This window comes from Gavia stellata, chromosome 13 (assembly GCF_030936135.1).
Source record: "Gavia stellata isolate bGavSte3 chromosome 13, bGavSte3.hap2, whole genome shotgun sequence".
In the NCBI taxonomy this organism is placed as follows: domain Eukaryota; kingdom Metazoa; phylum Chordata; class Aves; order Gaviiformes; family Gaviidae; genus Gavia; species Gavia stellata.
Window position 1 is genome coordinate 18,279,442 of NC_082606.1, and position 12,526 is coordinate 18,291,967.

Consider the following 12,526-nt stretch of genomic DNA (forward strand, 5'->3'; position numbering starts at 1 on the left):
TAGGAAATCAGCTTTGAGAAATAACAAATGGGTTAGTTACTTTAGAATAAATATACATTATTCCAGTTAAGATCCCTTTTTATGTTTCTCTTTAATGGTCCATAGCCTGTGTCCTGAATCTGCAAGACTGCACTGTTTGCAGTCACAGAAAATTAAAAAGTTTAAAATGAGGAGTCAAGTACAATGTTGCCTGCAGTGAGTTAATTGCTTAGGATTTCTGTGTGGGGTCCAGCAAAAGTTGGGGACCACTGTTTTTACACCCTGATTAAGACTTCAAATTGGCAGTACTTCATGTTCTTTCCTGGAGCTTATTCAGCTTATGAAATATGATCTCTCATGGTCAAGAAAAGTGGACAAGGTGGGAGAAATCTTAATCACAGTCCAGCTAATCCTATCTCCTGTTCTCTCAGTGGCCATGCTGATATCGATGGTGGGTAGTGTGGTGTGATATGAATTGCAAGTGATTTAAGTCCCAATCTGGTGAATACTCAGAGTAACCTGAACACATGAACAATCTCACTGAACTCAGGGGGACAATTTACAGTTTTCAAATTAACTGGATGTTAATAATTTCAAGGCTGGTCCTTCTTCGCCTATATCTTAACACGGAAGGGTAAAAAATACTGGTTTGGGTTCCTGAATTCATTCAAACCTGTGTTCGGGTGATTGTCCTCAAAAGATTTATTCTTGATTTCTTCCATTGCGTGAGTGACGTTCAATGACGACCACAGCCCATGGAAAGTGGAGCTGGTGGATCCACCTTGCGTTTCAGAGTTTCTCCAGCCATTCATTCATGTCACACGGGCATATTTATCATTATTGGGTGAGAGGAAAGAGTTTTTAAGGAATGTGAGGCTGTGTGTGATGGGCTGGGGAGCTTTGGTTGGAATGACCTTAATACTTGATGCCCTAACATCCGGCCTTGTTCTTCTAGAAGAATTGATATGTGCTTTACTGTGGAAATAAGTACTATTTAAGAAAAGTAAATATTATAACTGCATGTTTTCTAGACACTGTGTAAGAATGCAAATCCTCAGTGGAGGGAACAGTTTGATTTTCACTACTTCTCTGACAGGAGGGATATGTTGGACATTGAGGTCTGGAGAAAGGATAACAAAAAGCATGAGGAGCTTTTGGGAACGTAAGTTTTTTTTTTTTGGGGGGGTGGTGTTAAGTATAAAAGATAATGTGATTTTTTTTTTTTAAATATATATATTTAAATTTATCAATTTATTTTCATTACCAGTATCACACTGTATGTTTCTCTCCTTTTCCGGTCATGTCCAGCTGCCTCTGTAAGGGTATGATTATTAAAAGCTATTACTGGGTAATTGATTAACCACGACCTGAATGCAGACACACCCAAGCTGACTTCGCACATGCTGACTTTAAAATCCAAAATACCGCAGGAGCTCGGTGGCAGCCGTTTCTGGGAGAGCCGCTGGCAGCGAGGAGGCAGTACTTGTCTGCATGTGCATGGTGATCCTGCTCCAGACCCCTTGTGCTCTGCAGGGCTAATTTGCGGCTTCAGGCTGGTGCCACCTCGGGGATCTTTGTGCTCCTTTTGCGTGGCACTGGTGTCCTTTTTCTCTGTTTGCACCTCAGTGGTGTGTCCTTGTAGCCTTGTTTATGTATGGGCCCTGTTATCTGGTCTTGCTTTAGTTGGGTAATCTCTTCCCCATTGCCACAGGGGACTGATCTCTGTGGGTTTGGTGCCCCATGCTATCGCACAAGCTCGTGTTGCTTAAAGCATCATTTTCAGGGGCAGCCTCACAGGCGATTTACCCATCTCCTGACTGATACCAGATTTTGTCTCACTGCATTATTCCATTATAGCTTCAAATTCTCAAGTAATAATCTTATGCCATGTTAGCAGATAATACTTTTTGTGGATTAGCAGTTGAACCTTTTATTTTAATTTCTTAATGGGAATAGAAAGTGGTTCCTACTCATGTCTTGCTCTTTCCCCTCCACTCTAACTCCTTATTTTGTACAGTATTGGTACACTCTTGGTTTCCTAGTAGTAACCATACCTTTCTTCCTGTTGCTTCTACCCTTCTTTGGCTTGCAGCGTTGCCCTCTAGACCCATCTCCAACAAACTGCATCTGTGCAGTTGGCTCCATGCAGCAGCTCTGAGAACCCTCTAGTTTACCGGAGTCCCACTTTGGTCTGTCCGCGCTTATCTGCTTGCAGGATCAGTGCCACAACCTCTGAATTCTTAAGGGCAGGAATCCTGTCTGCAGTTGTTTGCCGTTCTCACCTGGCGAGCGTTTCACAACTTGCTGACTAAATAACAGTAACTCATAACAACATTCTCTTTAAGCATTGAAATAGTTTGAAACTATTCACTGAAAAGAACAATGCCCTTTGGCTCTACAAATGTTTGTGGTTTTGCAGAGCAGGAAATGCTTTCTGGCTGAATGCTATTGCTCATCACATGGAGAAGTGGCTGAAGATGAATCTGTTCCTTCCATTCTCACAGTTACTTTTATTACTCTTGATATTCTGTTTAGAGTTAGGAAATGTAGCAGTGTTTGCGGCTTGCCTCTGTTCAGTCTCCCTGATGCTGGAGCAATTCTTCCTTGGGTTTTTCCCCCCTTTTTTTTTTTCTACTGGTTTCTGGCAGGTGGTGTTCAATGTGGCAAAAAATTATCAGCAAAATGCTTATTCTATTATTAAAGATTTCAGCACTGGGAAAGCCTGCATGTGTTAGATTTACCTTAAAGTTATTTTTGCTTTCTATGTGGAGAGAAAATTTTACTGTTGTTGCCTTAAGCAAATTCACTGTAGCATCAAAACAGGAAAAAATTCTACTAGGTTTTAAAGAGTGATTGCAAGAATAGGTAAACACCAAATGTGTAATAACAAGCCTTGTTTGTACAGTGTAGAAACTTTTGACACCCAATAAATAATACTTTATGAAGGGTTCAAGTGCAATCAAATCTGGAAAAGGATTCTGTAGACAGAACAACGTTATGAGGTGCCATCTTTGTTGTCTGAGTTGAGTTTTGAGATGTCTGGATTTCACAACATCACTATAAGAAAGATTCTTCAGTAAAATGTTTGTGGGTTGTATTCAGTCATTACATATAGCAGTACAACCCAACTGCCCTCAAATAATTTGCATGGTTTTAAGGAAAAGGCAAAATTTGCTGGATCTTAATTAATAGATCTGTGGTCAATTTGCAGGTACAGTTAGGATTCATTATGTTTCCTCAGGGCCATGTAGGTTGAACTGTGGTGATTAGACCTTTAAATATATATATATGATATTTAAATGAAGTTGAGGAGATGTATGAGGTGAAGACACGTCTGATAATCCAGACTGCCAAACTTTTGTGGAATAAAGACTTCTGTTAATTCCTTTAGATCCAGGATTTCATGTAGGATGGATGCCTTAAGCTGCTGGAACATGGCTTTTGTCCCAGGCGTAATTTGGTTTCAAGGTAAAATATTGTTCTTGAAATAGGACCTGAAGCATCTGTGGAGACTGTGGAACATGTAGAATAAGAAATGTGTTGGACCTCTGGTACTAAACACTAACACCTGGGGCCTTTGCTTCTGAATTAGTAAGGAAACATTCGGTACGATTTCATGTCAGCCTTCTATCACGGAACGAACCCTGACTGTCAGTGCACATCGCAAGCTAAATTATTACATTCAGCCTACCTGCGTTCTCCTTAGATTTTCAGCTGGATCCAGTTTCTCTTCCTCGCTTAAAATCTTGCGGCATTGAGTAGTTCAGCTGCCAGGGTCCGACACGGAGGGGTGGCTGTGTTTTGGTGCTGGATGAAATAATCCCTCTATTTAGTCTGCATGGAACTGTTAGTAACATTTATTGAGTGCTTTTTGTGTCCTTTGGGATAAGAGGCATGCTATAAACAGGAGATGATGTTAATGTATATTAATAAACAAAGGTGTTACCGTGTACAGAATTTGTCCAGGCAGAGTTAAATTGTTTATGCTAGGTTGTTAGAGTGTTTCTGCATTGAGGGATATGTTTTGGAAAAGAGATGCTGCAAAATGTTGGAGGCTTTTTCTTCACGTATTTATCTCAAGAAAGAGGTTTTACAAAAATTGCTAGACTTAAGACCATGAGCTATGAGATTGCAGTGCATCCAGTATCTTTATGATGAATGCCTCCAGGAAACAGTGTCTTTGCAACAAAAACAATCCTTATTTTAAAGGCCATGCTGTTGGGATGGAGCAGAAAAATCCACTATGGCTGCGTCCAAACCTTTCGTTTAAACTTCACCAAGCTATCGGAAGAGTCAGACAACGAAAACTTATCTGTGGAATAAGTCAGAATAAGACCTTATTAATTGTCTCCCTGACACCTGTGGCATTTGAAATTCCTTTCCAAATATTAATCATAGATGCATCTTACTGTATACTGTGATAATTATTCTGACCTCTTTTGTGAAGGGCTTTCAAGAATTCTGCAGGAAAAAAAATTGGCAATGTTTTGTGCGGATTTTTTTCATATGTATTTGTATATATTTAAGGATACTTACTCATCATAATTCAATGAACTGTGGATTGAGTAATAAAATACAACTTCATAACTACTGGTAAGAGGCGAAGCCCAGCACCTTTTAGTGAAATTTGAACATTTGATCCCCGATCAATTTAAACAAATAATTTAACCCCAAATTTAGTATGTTCTGTGCAAAATGAATAAAAAAGGGGAAAAAAAAAATTGGCAGCTAAAGGTGAGGGCTGTAAGTCAAAAGAACAGTCTTAAAGACTAAAAAAACCTAAAGCTGTGATGTAATCCTCTACAGGAGGTCAGTATAGAGGTGTGGACCTAAATATTGATCAGGAGGAGGAAAGAAAGCTTTTAATTAATTGTGGTTAAGAAAAAAGAAGTAATATGTTTGTGTGCACAATGCACTCAACTTACAGAACTGTATCCCCTATATATCATGCATATAGCGACGTGTGTGAAACGTTATACCTGAATTTAATATGTGCTGTAGCAAAAGACGATAACAAGCAGAGCTATCCTATTCTGAGATAGGATTACTATGTAGAGAATTGAACTCAGGAGGTCATTTGCGTCACCTAAAATAAAAATAATCTGAGAGTTTTGCCCTTTGCTTTCAGATCAGGCAACTTTTGAGCAAAAAGTGAATTGCCTCCATTAGTTTTATACTGTGCACATCGCCATAGTCTCTTACCGCTTTCCTGGGAAATAATTATCTGTAATAAGATCTTGCAGATAAAAAGCTGAGAAAGAAAGAAAGGCAAGAGTTTCTGTTTCAGGAGGATGAGGGAAGTAGTTTGGAAATCATTAGGCTCGTTTTAATAGTGTAGAAGAGTTTGTGTGGAAACTGCTGAATTTATAGAGTAAATTGAATGTCTAATTGTTTTACCAAGCTGCATTCTTTGCAGTCTGATCAATTATGTTGTATAACCTAAATGAAACAGATTGTCTTTTTTTTTTTCCTTAAGCCTTTTGCCATTTGTAAGTGCAAATGTGGATTTTCTTTGCAGTTCCTCAAAAGAAAATACAGCGGCATACCATCACCTTGAGTGAACACAGATGTTTTGAGGAAGTTAGTTTGCACGGAAATCAGACATGATTTGAGGAAGAAATGCTTATAGTCCACCTCCTGCTGCTTTCCCCTCCACATGTGCATCCCTCCAACCCCCACACCCTTATACTTAATCTTTTCTTTGACCTTTGGCTAATCAAATTCTTTTAATAAGAGAAACAATTCCAATTTGCCAAAACAAGCTACAACTATATTTAACTTTGCCTTTGAGGTACGAGAGATTTCTGAGGTTATCTGTTGGTGGGAGAGGCACCGTTGTCTGAACGAGTTGTCTTTTCTCTCTTATCCCATGGAAAGTTCTTAACGAAAAAGCAAATGCAGCTTTTCCCACTTGTGGACTGTGAGTGGGTGGTGTATGAAATGCTGATGTGGGAGAAGTGGCCCGTATTGCCAGCTGAACCACAGACCAGCTGGGTGACCCTGAGTTTTCCCCTCTTCTTGCTTCAGTTTCTTCATCTGTTAAAAAAAAAAAAAAAAAAAAAACAAACAAGAAAAAAACCAAACCAAAAAACAAACACCCCCCCCAAAAAAAACCAAAACAAAACAAAAACCAAAAAAACCCACACAACTAAAAAAACCCCCAAGATAATACTTTCCCTCTTTTGCACTGATACCTAAAGTATCAGTAAAACTGCTGCAGTCTGAGAAGCGACTGTGTTAATGCAGCCAAGGTGATGTTGACCTCCAGTGTGGAAGTGATAAGGTCTTTTTCTCAAATGCTTGCCTTTTTCGTTGTTGTTTTGTTTTCCTTTCTGCTGTATCTTCTCTTGTCATATCTTTCTGAAGATTCTAGGCATAGCAATGAGCTTTAAATGCAACCTCTCACGCTTGGAAATTGTGTTGAGAGGCAGCCTACGCGCCGAACAGTGTTGGTACTCTTCCTGGTTTATTTTCTTTCTCTTTCAAAGCACTTGAAAGCAGTTAATAAGAGTAAACTTGCAACCTGTTGTATGTTCAGTGCGGTGAATAGCAAAGAGCATGCTTAAGGCAAAGTCATCCCCATTGATTCTGGTGAGAAGAAGCTTACATAAAGAGCTGCGTGTTAATACATGGAGCTACTGGATGACTTACAAACTCATCAGAGCAATGACTTTTACTTCATAACATAGTTTGTTAGGTTTTCAGGCTGAAATGTTTTGGGATTTTTTTTTTTCCTGCCCCCCTTAGCATTTGCAGAAAATAGGCTGTTAAGAAGCGGAAAGCATGGAATTTATAGCAGATGGGTATAAACTGCTCCAGCTCTACTACTGGAATGGGATCAATCAGGAACACTACATGCACCATTTACCCAGAAGAAACCCACCTGGGGGAACCCTGTGGAATTTTAGCCTATTAAGACAACACCTTAACAAGTTTAGTTTAAATAAAAACTTGTCGGCAGGCATTAAGCGGAGCGAAAGCTCTCACTCTCCATCATCCGCTCACTGTCCCTTTGAGAAATGTGACTCCCCTTGCACTGTGGCAATAAGGCTTCTCCTTCTTTAATTTTTTTTTTTCCCTTTTTCATCTGTAACTTTTGTTCAGCCTGTTTTTAAAAGCCAAGTCCCACGGAGGTTCAAAAAAGTTCCACTCCATTTACTGGACTTCTAAATAGAAGGCATTTAGCCGAGCCAAGTGATTAGGCTTTCTGTTGCATTTAACCGCTCCCTTCACGTACAACTGGCTGTCTAGTGATCTCTCCCTGCTTTAGCCCATACTCATCTGTTATTATTGTCTCTTTATGAATGTTTCTCTTTTTTCCTCCTTATTTTTTATTTTTGGGGGAAGTATCAGGTTAATGATACATATTATGTGGGGGGGGTGGGGGGAATTTTAAGACAAGCCTTTCCTTTGGGAAATATAACAGTACACTGAAAACATAGCTCTAGTAAGGCTTGTAAAAGAGATTGGGGCATACAGTATAATGTAGCATAAAATGGAGTATGTGACTTTAAAGAAACTAATCTATTTTAGGCTAATGTTTTAAATTTTGCGTTTGCCCCTTTTCTTTTCCCCCAGGTGAAATAAAATTGTGCTTCAAATGCATCACAGAGCACTAGGGGATTTTAGAGGGGAAGTGAGGCAGGCCAGAGTTAAGTTTTCCTCCTGTACTTGCAGCCCAAACCTTTTACCTCTGCTCACCAGTAGATGAACCAGAAAGCAAAACTTGACAGTAAGTGCAATAGAAACTGGCTGATTGGTTTCCCATGTTTAATTTTGAGATGCTTTTTCTCGCGTTCTTTCCATCCTGAACGAGCGATAAGTATTGGTGCCTGCTTGCTACTGAAATCAATATAAATGTTGCTTTATTTTTTTTTCCAGCTCCTTTTTCTTATTAACCCATGGTAATGTCATTCTAGGTGCCAAGTTGACGTTACTGCCCTGCCGATGAAGCAGACCAATTGCTTAGAGCTGCCTCTGGAAAAATATCCGGGGTCCCTGCTAATGTTGATCGTTATTGCCCCATGTACAGGAGTGTCTATCTCTGATCTGTGTGTCTGCCCTTTGGGAGACCCCAGTGAAAGGCAGCAGATTTCACAGCGCTATGTGAGTTTGTTTTTTTTTTTCTCCTTTAGTTATGAAAGTAGTCAAAATTGCAGGGGGGGGAAGATTTGTCCAGTCATAATAACATGTCTCCTACCAGAGAAAACTATTACTCGGAATAGTTATTACACTTAGAATGACAAGGAGATTGGCAGGGCAGAGAGACCCAAGCAATTTGGCTGCTTGTATTTGTTGAGTTTTAAACTAATTTCTTTGCAAACTTGAATTGCATTAAGAGATTATCTTGGGGAATGAGGCACCCTGAATATCACGGAGAGATCATAGTGTACTTGGCTTTCTTTCCTCATTTGGGGAGGATATGTTCTGGACTTTGAACTGCTGGAAGATAAAGCCATATGATGGCTTCCATGCCTCAATCCTCAAAAGCTGGGCAAGAAGGAATAAGCGTGTAGCTCTCTAAAATGGGATGCGAGACTGAGACACGAGGAATTTGAACACAAGTCAAACTTACTTTTGAGGATAGATTCCTCACTCATGATTGAGTGTGTTGTCTTCCTGACCCATGCTGCTTCTCCAGGTCTGCCGATGTTCCGTTTGCTGTTTTAATTGGCAGATGATACTTGCATAAACACGCAGGGTTCCTTTCAGTCTCCACCATAAAGTTAATGTTTAACTTAGGTAAATGGAGAATTTCCTTAGGTGCGGGTAGCGTGTGAAGTTGTGAACCTCAGGGTCATGATGCAGTGAGACTGGGAGAAGGGGGATGTATTTATGGGTGTATCAGCTGCTGAACTGAAACACAGCAGAAATAGCGATGGATATAACAATGTAAGTTATTTAGTAGTTCAATATTTTCTGTTTCTTACTGAATTACAAACAAAATATATCTTTATGCTTTCCTCCTTGCAGTGTATAAAGAATTCCTTTCGGGACATAAAGGACATTGGCTTCTTACAAGTCAAAGTTTTAAAGGCTGTGGACCTGTTGGCAGCAGATTTTGCAGGTATTTTATTTCTATTTTCCAGTACATGATGCTATAGTATATTGTGAGTGCCATAATATGTTGTGAGTGCTACTTAGACTTTGTGCAGTACTGTCAGTTGATCAAGGAAAAGTAAATCTTCTCATCACTTCTCCAGTGGTGAAACCTTCCTCAGGGAACTGAGACACCAAATGGTTTTGACTCCCAAAAGTCTGTGGGAAGGTCCAGATCTGATTCCCCTTTTAGATCTGAGCAGTGTGACCAATAACTTAGCACTTAGCATGGTGTGCTGTTGTATTTTCCAGCAGAAATCTGTAAAATAAGAGTCAATATAATGTGATGGTGCCTGCAAAGCAGCCTCTCCATCTTTTAGTGGGTGCTTTGTGAGTTCGTGAGCAAGACTGAAAGATTTTGGGTGCATCTGAGACAGTGCTGAGTGTGCGGGTTTGGGTGGTGCTGCAGCCTGTCACCCGAAAAAGAAAGCTTGCCAGTGATGGGGATGCGAGTGTGATGGTTTCTCTTACAGCTCGTTTGAGGCTTTGATTTGGGATGATCTTCTTGGTGCTCTTGCTCCAAGAAAAGGATGGCTTTTCCGCTGAGCTGTACCTCAAACTGTGCTTGGTCCTGACTGGCGACGGACACCAACACCAATTAAAAATACAACTTTATGTTGTTTCTCCAGGGAAGGTCTAGGGAATTGATACTTCTCTGTAGCGACTGCCTGGATATTATTTTTATTGTCATCTTCTCCAGGATTCTGGAGACCTATCAATTCCTGTCTGTATCTTGTAGCAGCTCGTAATTCAGACACAGCATTGTATGTTCTATGTTTGTTGACATAGTCATTTTTTTAAGATAACTTGTTGATAAAGGCAGGAAGGATGCTAGAAAGAAAACACTCCTGCCCCATTCTCTGGTATTCATGAAGACACTGTAACATGAAAACGTTGCTCCTAAAACAAGGACCAAAGGAGTAAGCCCAACATTAATCACAATACTATTTCAGTTTCAATTCACTGCTTAACCCTGCAGTGGGGAAAAAAAAAGGTTACTGCAGACAGCAATACTTAAAAAACCTGAAGACCTTAGTTTGAAAACAAACAAAAAACCTGCCAATAACGACAGGTACAGAAATGCATTTCTAAATTGACATAATGTATACATCTATATGGAATTAGGAATGTAACTGCACCTTACTAACAACTTCAAGAACTGTACTACAGCAAAGCAGGACCTTTGGCAAACGGCAAGGCTAGGGCTATCTAGAATACGTGAGGTTTTAATACAGACAGTGTCCGGCGGAAAAAGAGCTGAGCCCGGAAGGTTATTTACCCTTTGGAAAACTTCACTGATGCTAATGCAGTTACATCAGTGATGGATTTGGCCCCCTTTCCCTCAATACTTCAACAGGAGCAGTGGGTGGATAATGAACGTTGGAAGAGACACGGAGGTTCTTGATTCTGCAATTCAAAGACTTTTCATACAGAGTATGTGACACACATTCCTTGTGCATAGCGCAGAATGAAATTCTGCTTAAGTAAAAGGTTACTCAGTCTGTCATTATATTCAAAATAACCCAGGCTTTGAGCCTGATTCATGAAGCAAATGACGAATTGTTTTTCAATGGCAGTGCTGAAAATATCCTAGTATTATGCTGTAATAGACCCACCAAATTGCAAAAGGATGCAGCCATTTTAGGTAAAAATAGCATAATTTCTGATCGTGAAATGAGAGACATAAAGATTAATTATCTGTTCTGAGCCATTCATAAATGATTAGTGCAGCAATTATGGGCTTCCATAATAGAGCCCTCCTAGAGCAGTGCCATATTTCCTGCATTGCCAGGGAGACTGCTCAGATTTATTGTTATTGATAAAAGTAAATTCAAAGTCCAGCTAAAAATCTGGTAAAGGGAAAATCGCAGAGACAGTAAGAGGTACAAAGATTTCCAAGGGTTAATAGAGGAGCAGTATGAGCAGGTAGTGTTCCATCCCTGTCCTATCCCACAGCAGTCATGAGTGGGTAAACTTCTGAAGACCAGTGTAATGCCACCTTATACCTTATGACTTATTCCCATAATAAAGATTGGATTTTGGTGCAATTGGGATTTCTGTTGTCAGTTGATTATATGTTGGCATCATAGCTATTATTATAGTAGGCTAAAAACTTGCAATTAAAATCTATCAGAGGACTGCTTCTGATGGAAGTATCTGCTTTGGTTTTGAACAGTGTTTTGAAAATCCATATTTTACTATCTGATGTAAATTTTAGGCTACTTTCCACACAGATATATCAAATGTGTAGAAGCTCTTCAGCCACAGCTAGCCCGGTTTGAGCTTTCCATAATTCTGTATTCCTAGATAATAGTTTTGTTGATGTGAAAATGACTTTTTCTGCTTTGTTGGATGCTTTCTGTGTACGTGTGAGAGTTCTTCTCAAACACTGCATTTGCTCACTGACCAAAAAAATAGCATTCAGAATACCAAATTATATAGTGGGATTGGTTTGGGCGTATACCAGTTTGCATTTCAAGCAGTTTCTCTGAAAGGCTACATGCGTTTTCCACACTTAACAGAGAATGGGCATGTAAGCTGAGAAGGAGAAGACAAATAAATTCCAGTAATACACGTGGTCTTTAAACTTTACCAGTATTGACTAGTTAATACCCACTGTTTACATACTGAAAAGATTCCTATTTAGTTTATAAACTTCTCAGAGTAAGAATCTTAAGAGCTCTGCATTAATAATACCAAAAATAAGGATTAACAAAAAGACAGCTTTTGCTTAAATATCTTTTTTGTCTATCTAAATCCCTGCATTGCTGACATATTTAGTTGTCTACATGAAAGTTAGGCTGGAGTGTCTGTGGCTGAGTTATACATGAACACTGAAGACGAGATTAAATCAGATATTGAGCTAGAAACACTGATAAAGGCTACTCTGTTCACGATGGAAGCTGCTGAGCTGCATTAAGTTGTGAAAGCTATAAATTCATGTAATGTGAGTTATCAAAAAAATTCATTAGCAAACATGTCTTCACCATAATAGGTTCCATGTTGACATCCTTCTTTGGAGGGGAGTTTGGGTTTTATCTGGTTTTTGGGGGGTTATTTTGTTTGTTTGCCTTAAGTACGATACCTGGTTCACGCATGGATTCTCCAGTTGATGTTGGGTTTTGTTTGAACTGCGGCACTGTATAGGGTCTTCATAGCTTCAAGGACTTGCTCATGTGGAACTGATTGAAGAAATGCTGCTGATACAAACACAGTGCTGTGCTTCTCTTCTTGTGGTGCGGGTACTGTAATCAACTGAAGACCACCACAAACTCTAAGCAGAGGATAAAATGTAGAGCTGTAACTGCAGCACTGACGCTTACCTGAGTCAGAATGATGATACTACTTTCATAATGTCCTCTGAATAATTGTCAGCGTGAGCAGATTTTTCTTTCTATAAAGACTTGGAGATGATTCACTGTAAGTCTCAGACTTCAGGTATTAGAGT

At 39.6% G+C, this 12,526-nt stretch overlaps 1 protein-coding gene across 4 annotated transcripts in view; it reads left to right on the forward strand.

Annotated features, from left to right (window-relative positions):
- MCTP2 (multiple C2 and transmembrane domain containing 2) overlaps positions 1-12,526 on the forward strand; it is a 101,975-nt gene that overhangs the window by 31,742 nt on the left and 57,707 nt on the right. For all 4 annotated transcript variants that reach the window (XM_059823661.1, XM_059823658.1, XM_059823659.1 and 1 more), the window contains exons 9-11: positions 1,011-1,141; positions 7,899-8,085; positions 8,953-9,046. In XM_059823661.1, coding sequence (XP_059679644.1) covers positions 1,011-1,141; positions 7,899-8,085; positions 8,953-9,046 — 412 coding nt within the window. The remainder of the gene's footprint in view (positions 1-1,010; positions 1,142-7,898; positions 8,086-8,952; positions 9,047-12,526) is intronic.